At 40.6% G+C, this 14,893-nt stretch overlaps 1 protein-coding gene across 1 annotated transcript in view; it reads right to left on the reverse strand.

Moving 5' to 3' along the window:
• Positions 1-8,089: 8,089 nt before the first annotated feature.
• Positions 8,090-14,893, reverse strand: part of FOXO1 (forkhead box O1) — a 59,324-nt gene continuing 52,520 nt past the window's right edge. Inside the window, exons 2-3 of the mRNA XM_082278002.1 lie at positions 9,443-10,799; positions 8,090-9,052 (exon numbers count right to left, since the gene is read on the reverse strand). Of these exons, the coding sequence (XP_082134128.1) occupies positions 9,456-10,799 (1,344 nt within the window). The 3' untranslated portion in view covers positions 8,090-9,052; positions 9,443-9,455. The remainder of the gene's footprint in view (positions 9,053-9,442; positions 10,800-14,893) is intronic.

The raw sequence follows: 14,893 nt of genomic DNA on the forward strand, positions 1-14,893 counted from the left end.
AGTCTGGTGTCATTCTCTTAACATCCATAGGAAAGAGCTCAAACTATGGATCTGGCAAGAAAATGCTGTTCTGTCCTCCACTGGAATTCCATTCTACATCATTTAGATCTTTAAAAAGCAGCAAAACTGCACATTTCACACACATTTCTCTCCTGGCTGACTGTGGCTATCAGCACTGGAGAACCTCCTGCCACTGCCACATGACTACTTCTAGACCAGTGCTGCTTGGCTCACTGTCCAGCATCACTGTTGAGTACCTTTGAAAGGCTTTCAAATGCCCACATGGATGACTTTAACCCCTTACTGGCCAACAAAGTAAAAAAAGTAGTGCTCTAGTCATGGGTGTGGGAGAGAGGATGGATTTGAAACACACAGTCTTATCCCTGCCCTTAGAACAGCCTCCATAGAGTTGCTAGGGAAGAGCTGCTTGGGATGAACAGAGATTTTGTTTCCCCCTGCTATGCCTTCCTCTGGAAAATATCTGTGCAATTTTTTCTGCCCTAAAAGTTTAAAAATCTAACTAGATATGTTGCATTTATTACATCACAGATTATTATGTTGAGAACATAATCTCAGTTGATGCCTCCCGGTGAGAGGTATCGAGCAAGACACCCAACACAATGTCCATGACCACTGACAGAGAATTGGAAAGGGACTCGCGGATGTTTGAAACCTCCTCACAAAAGGGTGTCAGGCATCTGTTCCTGGCTGTACTTATTCCCAGAACAATTAAGACTCTGAAGACAATCCTTGTAAGATCAGATCAAATCTGACCTTACAACAATATCCAGTCACTAATAGTGGCCAGCAGCAGATGCAGAGGAGAAAACAGCATAATGGATGGGCCACAGACTGAGTAGTCCCTTCCCTGGTACATGCTCCAAGCTTCCAGCAACTGGCCATTTAGAGACTTCCTGAGCTAGAGGCCGCATCCGGACCATCATGTTTAGTAGCCACTCATGGACATATCTTCTATTAATCTGTATAATCTTTTTTTTTAATCCATTTATACTTTTGGCCTCCACCACATCCCATGGTAATGAGTTCCCAATTTTAATAATGTACTGTGTGAAGAAGTACTTCCTCTTGTTTGTTTTGAACCTGCTGCCTGATCATTTCATTGGGTGTCTCCAACTGTGTCACAAGAAATACTGATTAATCACTTCCCATTCACCTTCTCCACAGCACTCAGTTTTACAAACCCCTATCACCTCATCTATACCCACCCTCACTCATTCTTTCTGCTATTTAATCTCTGCTATGGACTGTGCAAGTCCTACTATTATTTCTCCTGCAGGTTTTTTTGTCCATAGCTAATTGTGAGCTGAGACTTGCAAGAAATCCTTTCAATGACTCTTAAGATCCTTCTCACGCCTCATCCACAGTTCACTATGGATCCATATGTGTTAGACTCACTTTCCCCTTCTCCCAGTGCACTATTCCACATTTATCAACACTTAATCATATCTGCTGGCTTGTCAGCTAGTCACAAAATATGCTGAAAACCTCTTGCAAAGACCAGCATCATCATTTTTTTAACTTAATACGTCTGGACCTAATTGAGCAGCAGGACCCCAGCAGCTAGAGTCCAGCATATTCAATATAATTAGTCACTACTAGCCCCATCTGCCTGGCATTCTTCTCAGTCACCAGCAGGCTCTTGCCCTTCTCTACCTACCACACCAAGACCACGGAGATGGAGACAGCTGCTCAAGGAGTCTGTAGGAAAGAGTGCCCTATTTCTTATTTTATACTGAAAATAATCTTCCAGACAGATGTGCTTATACCAGAAGGGTTTGCCCATAACAGAACAAGACGTGGAAACCCTACTCAGAAAGCCCTCTTGCCCTCTTGTGAAAGCCTTACCTTGCAGACCAACAAGGGTCAGTGACAGGGTTACAGGATGCTGAGGCTGGGTGAGACAGGGCCAGCAGTGAAACAGTGAATGGCTCCAAGACAAGCCCCCTTCCTAGGGACTCCCCTGTCATCTCCAGGCTATTTTCAATTCAGAAGCCCCCCAGTAGGAGAGCCACAAGCAGACAAAACTTGCCACCTCAAAGGGCTCCTGGAGTCATCCAGGAATGGATGATGGCTCCTGGGAATGAACTTTGGCTTTGGGGGTCATTTGGGTGTTAAATTGAGAGATCTGTTTTATGGGCTGAGAAAGGAGGAGGAAAAGAACTTCCTTAGCACAGCTCAGCCATCACTGTGGGGAATGAAAGAAGGACACAGAGTCTTGCCTAGTCCAACTTCTCTGAGCAGGGTGAATAAAAAAAACCCAACCAAACAGGAACACTCAACTGCTGTAAGTTGGTGGGGGGAAGGAGGACAAAAGGGAGGAGCAGGAAGTGGTAACTTATTTGGACTCCTGAAATGAAACTCCAGTACTCACAGGGTTTCACAGCTCACCACTTGTTTTCACCTGGTCAAAAAAACTGAAGCAACAACTCAGGCCAGGATTTTGTCCTGTCTGTGGTTGCTACTGGACACAACTTCAAAATTCAACAAAAAGAAATCCTCTTTTATTTGCAACATTAGCCCTTTCCCCAGAGAAATCCACTCTTCTTCGTCCTTTAAAGCAACCACTTAACATGCTTCACCATCCCAGAATTTCTCATCTCTACCCACTCTTTCCAATGCATATACACTTTCAGAATGGGCTTTTCCATGAACTCTGCTGACTTGACTGATGTTGACAGAATGTTTCAGAAACAATTTAGACATTCCTGCCAAACACAGTTCCCTGGAAACCCAGCAAGGCTCTTGTGCAAGGTCTGGGCTGCTGCCTGCTCAGGTTGTGTCACTCTAGGGTACTGAGAAAGAAACACAACAATAGAATCATTTAGGTTGGAAGAGAGCTTTAAGATCATCAAGCCCAACCATTAACTCAGCACTGCCAAGTCGACCACTAAACCATGTCCCTAAGTAACTCATCTACACGGCTTTTACATACCTCCAGGGATAGTGACTCAACCACTTCCCTGGACAGCCTGTTCCAATGCTTGACAACCTTTTGGTGAAGAAATTTTTCCTAATATCCAAACTAAATCTCTCCTGGGGCAACATAAGGCCATTTCCTCTTTTTTTCTTGTTACTTAGGAGAAGAGACCAACACTCAACGCATCTTGCCTGGAAAAGCCTCTTCATTTAAGGATGGTATGAGCAACTGCAGATGAGCAGACAGGAAGGATGCAAAATGTTCCAAGTTATGAAAGAGCTCATTGTCTGATTCTTCCCTCCACAGCCCTATTATACCCACCAGTAGCTTCCTGCAATGCTCCTCCAGTTGTACTGCACAAAGCCCTCATCCCTTTTCCCATTATCTCAGTAATAAACACCCCCACAAGAAGTTTACTTGCAAAAAATACATGCAAAATTTCTGCATGCCCCAGGGTCCAACAGCAAGTAGAAGAACATAAAATAAGATGGGGCGCTGTCCCTGCCTCCTCATTCTAGCTGTCATTTTGGCACATGCCAGAACATTACCCCAAGCAAAATATAATCAGGTAATGAACAGGGATTTGCGTGCAATTGCAGCAGTGGGCATGACCACAGGCACTGATCACTGCAAGTTATTCCTTCCAAGGATCTTCACAGATCCCATCTTTGCACGCCAGCTGCACAGTAAATGGCTGCAAGACCTAATGTCATTTGTAGTTTTAACTGGATTATCAACTGAGGTGACATAGTAGTTGATGTTTCTGCACAAAAACATGTTTATTACAATGATGTACAACTGACTCAGAGCACAAAGATGCTTTGAGGTTTTCCTTCTTGATCAGCAGATTCAAATCCCTTGTTGCCAGATTGGCATAAATTGCTAGCCAGTCCCTTCCCAAGAGACAAGCTTTGACTATCTCTCCTGACAGCAGTAACTAGTCATGTACCAAGTAGATGTGCATCCTTTCCAAAAAACAGCATCATGAACACCCAAATAGAGTATCTTTGGATCTTACAACCCTCTCATTCCAGAAGTCAGGCTTTTGAAAATGTCAGGAAAGATATCCTCAGCTTCCCCTGACATGCAAAAAACCCTTCCAAAACGTACACTGAAGAAAAAAGGGCAAACCTAAAATAAAGATGGAACGGCAAAGTACAAGCAGAAATTATATTTTAGCTATCTTTAAATATTTCTATTTTTACATGCAATTAGTTCTTTCATGTTCTTTACGTCTACCTCTGCTCACTTTAAGATCAAACTGGATTTTTTTTGCCAGCAATTCATTTAGAGCCTGCTCTCTGCCACCCCTCTCCCTCCCCACCTGCAGGCAAGCAGGGATCTGGGCCTCATAAGACAACTGTGGCGTGGGTGTTATTGGCTGTCTGCTTTGGCAGCCTCCCATCCTTTCTTCCAGCTCTGTTTTGAAACACAATCTAAATTTTTAAAAAAATTAAAAAAAAAAAAAAATTAGACATTCCTGCTCTCCCTGCTCACATCAGCAGCGCTCCCATTGCCACAGCCTAAAGCATGGCTGCAAAAGGAGCAGTACCAGGCAGGCTGGCAAATGTTCAGCAAGGAAAAATCTTACTCTGAGAAAAGGTACAGACTTCAGGAGGGGCAGAGGCAAAAAACAGGGGAAAGAGGGCCAAGAGGGCTTGGACCCGCTCTCACCCACATTTAATAGCACTAGGTTCTAACAAGTAATTTGGACTAAAAGTCTAATTCTTTCCTGCGGTTTGATGGATGTTAACATCCCCCTTTTTTTTTTATTATTCTTTAATAATGTATTACATAACATTCTGATACACTAATTACCATCTCATGTCATAGCAATTTTATTAAGAGCTTATACTTACAAATACCCATTCTGAAATGATTTCATGACTTTTTGTCATTTTCTCTGAACTACGCTTGTTGAAGCACTGGCAGCATGGTCTGATGCTGCTTCGTGCAGCTTCCAGTAACAACACATCTCTACACAAAGATGTCTCGTGAGCCCTGGGAGTCAGGCACGGATTCTTCTTGCGTTTAGTCTCAAAGACTTGTAAACAAGTTACTTTTAGCACACTAGGTTGTGATTAAACACTGGTAACACAGCCCTATTAGGTTCCTGTACCTGCTACAGTTCCAAATCCAGAAGCAATGCCAAGAGAGAAAAATTCCTTTATACCAAGTAATGGAAAATTTGTTAACTATTCTGCAATTAGTGTTTGCTCATTAATATGTTATCATCTCGCCAGGCAAGACTTGGTACCATGAGGTATTTTTCTGTATAAAATTGCTAATGCCATCAGGATTGTCCAAACAGGATCATCACCATTAAAAAGGTTACACGGTGAGGAAAGTGATTACAACAACATCTCAGTAGAAGGATTACTAATCACAAGTAGAATCCTGGTACAAATCTCATTCTCTGTATACAAGAAAGGACACAAAACCTTTTTAACATAATTTATATACATTTATGGCTTTATACAACAAACTGTCAGGGATTGTTCTCATGTGTCTGTAGAAGTACATCAGGCACTTTTTCTGAAAATATCCACGTATGAATTTTAATTTTGCAATGTGACTAAGTCAGAGCAGTGAAGCGTTGAAGAGCTGTCACACCACTCGCAAATAGAACTAGCAGTATGTACATGCCAATCTCTCAGATATTGCTGGTTTGTGGAACACCTTCAAAAAAGAGGCCAGTTTTCATGTCGAATAATTTGCTTTTTTTGCTTGCATAAACCATGCTGCATCTTACATTACGATTACCAAAATAATAATAATAACAATAATAATAATAATAATGAGAATACCTTATTTAAAATCAGTCATAAATTAAGAATCCTAGCAATTTCATAATGAAAATAGGAATTTCAAATCAGTAAAAAAATAAAAAAATACTAACATACATCCAGTGGTTTAACAAGTGCAAATTTTATACTGTTTTATAATTGGTCCAATTTTAACTTCTCAGGGATGCTCTGTTGACTTAAGCCAATAATAAGCAATATTGGTTTTGCTTATAAGTGTAGGCAAACTGTCAGTTTATCAAAGCAGAGCTTTCCAATTAATGCATCTACTACCTAAACATATATCATATAGCTATATTATGGAAACAATACATCTTTATATTTAAAATATCTGAACAGCTCTATAATACAATAAACTTTTAATAACAGTACAAACCAGAGAAAAGTCAAAAACAAGGCTGCATAGGTAAGTTCATCTGCACAATTCACAAACCAATCATTTACAACAATTCTGACAAACTAAGTTACTCCAAAAACTTGGTACTTTTACTGAAAAAGGATTTATAACTAGAGGTCACATAATGCTTGTTTTCAAGGCAGACAACATGCTCCTTCACCAATTTCACAGTATTCCAGAATTAAAATTGCAAAACATTAGAATGGCACCACAAAAAAACCCCAAACACAAAAAAAACCCCCAAACAACTGAAAAAAAACCCAAAAAACCTCAAAATTAAAAAAACCCCCAAATCCCCAAAAATGCCAAATTGACCATGCAGCCCAAATCTCTGATTACTTACAACCGTTTTCTCGTAATAATTAAAAGGGCTTTTTACAGACTGTAGTAATTAAGGAAAGGCTACATTTATGTTATTCATAGTTATAAAAGGAAATGAATAAAATATCTGTTTACAGGAAGTTATACAGTAGCAGTAAATAATAAACAGGAGGTATATTGTTAAATATAGCATGTTCAGCTGCATCCCCATCGAGTGTAACATTGATTACTGCTTTCTTTGCATGCAGAGGTGGATTTTATGACTACTTTGGCCTATGTGTATCAGTGCCTACTTGGGAGCAAACATTTTTGCACATGCAGCAGACAGAATGATCTTCAGAAACCCCTATATGAGCCCTCCACTTGCTCCACTGCCAGGATTTACTATCACGTTTCAGAGACTATATATTTGATGGTGAAGATGCTACTAGATATATTTGCCTGTAAAAGCAGGTGGCTTCATTGAGGCTTTGGCACTTAAGAACATTTGATTTTCCTCAGAACAAGTTCAAAGACCAATTTCATGCTGGGGAAGATCCTGCATCACATCCGCCTCTGGAACTGCCTGACAACCACAATAGCATATCTAAAAAAGTAGGACCAGCTGTAATTAGTAGTGATTTAAGCCCAACAGGGAGCTAAATGCTAGCACATCAATAAATACATTGCAGAGCCTTAGGAAAGTCATAACAGGATCATTAAATATATGGCTTGTTACTAAACTTCATTTACTTGGCAAATCCCGTTTCCTTCTCCACCACACGCCATCACTACAGGGAAGATGAGTTTCAATTAAGACATTTTGCAGTTGTGAGCTGTTTAGACAAAAGAAAAATCAGTGTAAAAATACTTGTTTCTCCCCTTCCTCACAACAGCCAGCTCTAGCAAAAAAGCTGTTAATTCGGTCAGTGCGTAAAAAAGCTCCAAGAATTTCTGTAACACAAATGTTGTGTAGCAACCAGTGAAAAGACAGGTGAGGCCTGTTATTCACACATCCATGAAAACTGCATCATGCAATTACAAAAAAAATCAGAAATCATTTATTCCAAGAGCCACTCCTGAAAATGCTCAGGTTGCTGTCAGTATGCCTACTCCAAAAAAGAGCAGGTTTTTCCACAGAAACAAGATCTCTGTTATTAATGCTCTCCCCTACCCTAAACCTCATGCATTTGTATAACTTCACCACTTACTTTATCTTTCTTTTGGAAAAAAAAAAGTAATATTTTGTCCTGCAATAAGGTCAAAGTTTTAGTCTCCCACTCAAAAGTAGCATTTTTGCCTCTTCAAATCTACTGCTTTACAACAGAAACACTGATGAACCCTAAAACTAGTGCTAATTAAGACAAATGACAATTTTATCATTAATTTTACTACAATTACAAATTTTCCGCAAAAGGTCCTGCTCCTGAGTGCACAAACATTATGAGACCTCCATGAAATAAATATAAATGTGAAGCATTGTACAAGCATCTTAACAATGAATACTTAACACTTCATGGTAGTCAGAGTTAAAATGATAATAGAAGCAGATGACATTTCTAAAAATGCATATATAAAACTGATTAAATATTTCTAAACATAAAGTTGTCTATATTTGTACATCACACAACAAAAAAAGGGACAGAAATGTTTTGTATTCAAGATCCTTATTAAGCTTTTCCTTTATTAGCACTTCCAAGTGCTAGGGAAATTTATAAAAACATGTACTTAATCCAGTTAAAATACTGTACAAAATGAGGAGGTTATGAATGCTGCCAGATCTCAGATTTATTCTTTTTTAAAGTTGCCTATGTAACAAAAGTAGATTTTAATTATAAGAAAAATAGCTTGGAAAGTATTCCAAAAATTATCTTAAGCCCAACAACAAAGTGATTAATTTGACAATGAAATCCAGATATATTCTTGCATAAATTTACACGAATACAGGTAACTTATCAAATGGCATTTAACCTACTGTTTGCTTTGAATAGTCAGTGAGTTTCGTAGGATCATATTTAACAGGCTATTCTATTCTCATATGAAATGTGTGGCAATTTTGAGTAAAATAATGCAGTTCATACTGCTGCAAGGCAAGTCCACAGTTATCTCAATTCATCAAAACACAGGTAACATCAACAAAGGTTAAACTTACTTAGGGCATGAGATCATCACAGTATTCTTACAAAAGTTTATAAACTTTTCTTGGACCAAAACAGATAGTCTTAAAAAACAATTCTTCTTCTAGAGATCATACTGTACAAAACTGAAAGCACAACATGATGTAAGTAAGAGTCTTTGCTGTGATTATATGGTGTAGTGAATTTGGCACTTCAGAGTAATGAAATTTCCAATGGCACAGTTCTTATCTACAGCAGCACATAACCTGCAAACCTTGGGCAAACATCCTGTACAGGAAAATACTCTCTGCTGCCAACTCTGACAAAAGGAAGAAAAAAGAAAAGAAAAAAAAAAGAAAAAAAAAAAAAGACCCCCAAAAAAGTTAGTGCATGTGCACAGCTTTGTCAAGAAAATGAAAAAGAAAGGTGAAGGACATCTTTGTACTGCTTTTCTCAGCTCCTGCTGTCAGACAAGTCTGGAGAATTTAACCATAGCCTAGGAAGAAAGAAAAAACAACAAAAAGAACAAATTAACATTCACAACAGATGAATAAATCTATTAAAATATGCTCAAGCTAGCTTTAAGATACCTTAAATGGGGAAAAAAATGTATTCATTACTGGCTAGTAACCAGCAAGTTTTTTGTTTAAAACATCAATGACAAAACATTAGTGCTCCACATGAAGTAAGAGAAGCCGATACTTGACAGTCCTAATGCACCAGTGCAAACCTGATTCTCAAACTAACAAAGGACTGGAAAGTGACTGACTGTTACTGAGGGAGTTCACATGCCAACACAGAATAACTCCCAGATTTTAAGCATCTTGACATTTCTTTCTTTTCCCTTTAGTTGTTTTGCAGATTTATTATAAAAAGCACAGCTTACCTCCTACTACATCCTAGCCTGACACCCAACTGTGTGTGGTTGTCTTTACGCTGTGCTGAAAACTTTGGTTAGGCAATACACTGTCAAAGTTAAAATCTAACGTTTCTCCATCCATAAGGTCATTACGGATAATCGACTCCATGTCACAGTCCAACCGTTCAATTAACATGTCATCTAAGTCACTGGGAAGCTTCTCCTGGTGGAGGGAAACAATGCCCACCCTCCCGTAGCCATTGCAACTGTTAACAGGGGCATATGGATTCATGGCATTCATCTGCATTGGGTGACTCATAGGCACTTGTAGCGAAGTCTTCACTGTTGACAGGCGATTTAGCCCTGATGTGTGTGACATGGTGTTCACTGTGTGTGACAAGGCACGGCCATTGACTGCAGGTGCTGGCTGGTTATGTCCCTGGTGAGGGCGGGCATTAGGGTTCATCATTTTGTTATGGGGTGGCTGGCCGCCGTAATTCGGCATCACCGAGTTGGCGACCATCAGCACACTTTGGCCCAGCGCCCTGCCGCCAGCCTGGGAAACACCAGTGTCCACTGATGCCAAGATATCGTTGTGTGGCGGAGAATCAGAAGTCAGTAACTCCTTCAGAAGTCCCGCAGGACAGTTATATTGGCTCATCGATCCATAGCTTGATTTACTGTCTTGGAGAGTCTGCATAGGAATCTGGGACAAAGAGTTCATGCTAGCTTGAGCATAAGTGAATTTCCTGTAGTCAGGATTTGGTGAACCTATACTTGTGGTCGAGGATGCAAATGAGTAACCTGGTGTTTGCTGCATCAGGGTGGCAGATGAAGACTGGGTTGACACAGTCATTGATGTATTAGGTGACAAGAGATTGAGATTATCCAAAAGATTTTCCATGTTCTCAGAATTACTCATCTCTGAAAGGCTGGGTAGAGTAGAAGTCATTTTGGTGGCTGATGATGGGTATACCATGGAGTGCACATCCCCATCTCCAAGATCATCTTGCTCTGGCAAAATAGGAGAAAGTCTTCCACTAATTGTGCTAGCATTAGAGCTCGTTCTAGGTCGAAAGGTACTCCAGTTATCAAAGTCATCATTACTGTGAGAGCTGGGACTTGCAGGCCACTTTGAGAACTGTGATCCCGGGCTGTCACCACTTCCCTCTTGACCAGACTGAAGGGCTGCTTTTTTCTTGGCAGCTCTGCCTCTGCTTTTGGCAAACTTGCTATTGTTATCCATGGATGCTGCTCGCCTCCTAGGAGATTTGCCACTCTTCCCCCCTTCAGGATTGAGCATCCACCAGGAACTCTTCCCCGTTCCCTCATTCTGCACTCTGATGAACTTGCTGTGCAGAGACAGGTTGTGACGGATTGAGTTCTGAAAAACAGAATAGCATGTAAGAAATGGAGAAGACATGCATCTTTTATGGCATACCTAATACCTGTTTCTGTAAGCATACTCTCATTTTGTTAGAAAACACAGAGGTAATCATTAAATAAGAGAACATGCCAGACTGGAAACATCTTTTATCAGCTCGCTGCTCTGAACTGGCTAAAACAAACTTGCAAAGAGTCGCCGGGCCAATTTGTCTGTCATCTGCCTCGATCACATCTGACATTATAAAAAGCTAAATAAAACTGCAGAGACTGTTCTGAAATAAAAATTCCACATAAAGGAGACAAAATAAGTCAGAAGATCAAGAAGATGCCTGAAGACCTCATTATTAGTTTCACTCTAATGAGTGAACCTGACTGTATTTACGGATTTTTTTTATTATTATTTTATGCAAAGTTCAGGTATGGTAGATGCTGTTCTATGGTCTTCAAAGGATTCTCATCCTGCACATCCCAAAACCCTACAGACATGCGACACACAAACTGTCACTATTGCCACTGAGCATTAGTGAGGTTTATATCACTTGTGTTATATGAGAAAATACATACAGAAAACCAGTTGAGGATTAAGTTCTAATTTTTATAAATAAACACAAAAATTGCCTAAGAAATCATAGAAGACAAAGGAATGTAAACAGCATAGACAAAATTGTAATGAAACCCTCAGTCTTAAAATCATCTTTCTTTCTCTTTCAAAATCAACATTTTAATATGCAAAATTGACTCTTCAGGTACCTGAGGGCACCAGATTCCTTGTGCCAAGACTGATCAGAGGTACTGGAGCTTTTTTTTTTTAATTCCTCAGCCATGAGTAATGTTTCATGTTTTGTTCTTAAATACAGACAAAGAATAAAAAAAAATTTAAAATGGAAGACCACAGGCTGACCTGTTAATAAGAGACTAATCTTTGCATTACCAAGCTGTAGATAAACCTATTTTTCTTCATATAATTTTCTGCTGAGCACATGTAAAAAACATTGTATCAACAGAAAAGTTTTCCTGTATCTTGACACAATTGCTAACAAAAGGCCACATGTTCAAACAGTGCTGCAACAGGCAGCCATAGATGTTAATAGAAGGGTGAGACAGTACCACGGTCTATGCTGGGATTCCAATTCATTCAGAACAAGGAGGAGGGAACCACAAAAACAACACATGAAATAAATGTGTAAACCAGAAATTAAACCTCGGTGGCAGAGAAATCAGTAATTCACTACCTGCCTTCCATTCACAGTAATTTTTAGCAACTTGTCTGAAGAAACTTCTGGGGGAGCCAAAATTAAAAGATTGTTCCTAGAAAGCACTAGAGTAAGGCTGATCTTCACCCAAATGCCAGCACACCAGTTATTTCAAAACACTAAATGGCAGCCTGACCTACAAAAGCACTGTTCTTTATTTCCTGTCTTCCTATCTTTTAACTCCCATCTATCTTCTCTCAAGTTTTTAACCTGACATCCAACACCCACTACAGCACCAAACCATGAGGATGGTACAGTTCATGGAGCATGCTTTGTGAGGTAAAACAGAGGATGATGGACACAGTCACTGCTCTGGTCTCTGGCTGCTCTTGCTGAATTTCCCAGCCCAGAGTGCTGCCTGTGACAGCAGCAGCTTCAAAAATGTCCTCCTCCACCTTCACTTCTCTACATCTGCTTTCTAAAACACATGTCTTTCCCCATTCCCTATACATCTGACAGACAGAAGAAAAGGAGCAAAGATCGTAAGTAGGCATGCCAGGCGCAAGCAGTCATCTCATGGCTTAAACCAGAGACAACGGGCTCAAACTCCCTGCAAGAGCCATGATACGTTTTGGACCATGGAAAGTCCAAAAGACAAAGCAGCATTGGCCAGCTGCAGAGCTCAATACAAATGGCTACTCTGGGATATAAGAGGAGACCTTCAAGAAGGTGAGGGCAGCAAGAGGTGTTACAGTCCTGCAACACCTTACAGGAGCTACTGACTTGAGACTATGCCCCCAGAACAGCAGCTGCACCCCGAACAGGGGCACAAGACACTCCCTAACACCAGAAGATGGCAGAGCATGGCCTCAAGGCACTGGCTGTGCAACCAGCACAGCAATGAGTCAAACCATGGGCCTAAACTCAGAAGCCTTTCCAACCTCTCCTCCAAAGAACCATCTTTACAAGTTATCCCAGTTAAACAAACACCATCAACAATTCCTCATCCCTGGCAATATTCAAGGCCAAGCTGGATGGGGCTTGGAGCCACCTGGTCTAGTGGAACATGTCCCTGCCCACGGCAGAAAGGATTGGAACTAGATGATCTTTAAGGTGTCTTTCAACCCAAAGCATTCTATGATTCTGTGTTGACTCTGTGATTTGAGTATTTCCTTACTCAATTTCAAAAGGAAGCCACTCTCCTAGAAACTGTAAAGCAGGACTGTATCTCTTCACTTTTGATTTCCTACTATCAAAATACCATCTTTGATCTAGCAACAGGGTGCTAAGGAAGGCCTTGGAATTTTATTTGCACCAGGTGAAGCTAACACATAGAGAGGGTAAGCCTGGAAATCCATCTTTGGACTTGCCCACAGCCCCAGGGGCTGGCTGAGAAGCCTCGTGAGGCCGGCCTGGTGCAGCCTGTTGTTTTCACTCAAGGGCCACAGCCGAATCTGTGGCTGACACAAGTCCAGCTCTAGAAATGTCGCAAGAAAGTTGCTCTGCATGGCTGTTGATTAAAAGACCTCCTGCGCCAGTTCGTTTTTTTACTGTATTTTGTAAACATACTCAGTTGGCTCAGGATCACTGTTTACTATCAAAATAGGCATATCGAACATACAAAACATTGGTCAGGGAAAACACCATGATGAGGCCCAGCTCCCTCTTCTCTGCTACACAAGCGTTAAATATTTAAGAATCACTGCTATTCCTTAGTCATCAAAAATGTTATAATCTGGTATTATTGTACCGAGGACATTTGAGGTCGCTCTTTGAGTAACAGAGCTGTCTCCTAACTCTGCCAGCAATGAAAAAAAATTTTCCTAACAGGAAAAGGTTTGCGGCCCAGAGCTTGTTACATAAATTCCTGTTTTTCACGCAGCCAGCAGGACATTAAAGAAGCTATGATTTACTAACTTGGAAAAAGTGTTGAAGAGGTAAATCTTGTGAAAATATGCACTGCTGTTAATGATGTTGTGTCTACAAATCCTTGCCAGATGCAAACATGACCTGATAAAAAAGTATAGTTTCAGCAGTGGATCTTGGCAGCCAGAGGAATGGCGCAGCTGTCAGTGGCTGGGGCACGCAGCGGCACCACCAGCCCCAGCACACTGCAGAGATGCCTTCAGCCACAGGTTTCACCTGGACTTCGAAGCAAAGCCTCCCAAAACCTGGCCTGAATGACTCCAAAAGCAAGCATCTGCATTTTGAGGCAGGTCTTCACGCAGTGGCAGTTCATGACAGATCGCACTGCGCGTAACTGCACTGGAATTTTATCAAAATCTGGGTCAGGATGGCAGCAGGGCTGCTGCCACCTGCGGAGTGCTTCCTGGGATTGAGTTTTTGCCTCTGAGATAAGTAAACTTACTTCGGCATTCAGACCAGGAACTGTGGATATGCTAATTGCTACTTTCTGATTTAAGACTCAAAATATGCAAAACCAGTATCAGCTACGTGCAATGTGAAGAGCACATCCCAGCTAATAAAATTCATGAAGCCAAGAAAATTATTCCTTTGAATCTACATATTTATATCATTCAGCTGTATTTCTAAGATCTCCAACAGCTCCACTGATACCCTATACTGCATTTAAACCCAAGATATAAATAGCAAAACACACAACTTAAGTTCAACTTGACTAATTGCTGAAAAAAATTATATCCCTATCCCAATTGAAGTTGAGGTATTTAATTTTTTTTTTAGTAAAATGGTGTTTTACTGAACAACTGAAGACACAGTTGCTCTGTTCAACTTGACAAAATTGTACTTACTGAAGTGAGACCAGGAACACTGGCTGTCTTTCTTCTACCCCAGCCCTTGGAGCACCAAAAGCAGAGAGAAGCAGAGCTCTTTAATCCCACTGCAAACCTCTCCAAGAAGGACCTAACTGTGGATCTGT

This window comes from Coloeus monedula, assembly GCF_965178545.1.
Source record: "Coloeus monedula genome assembly, chromosome: 3".
NCBI classification, from domain to species: Eukaryota; Metazoa; Chordata; class Aves; order Passeriformes; family Corvidae; genus Coloeus; species Coloeus monedula.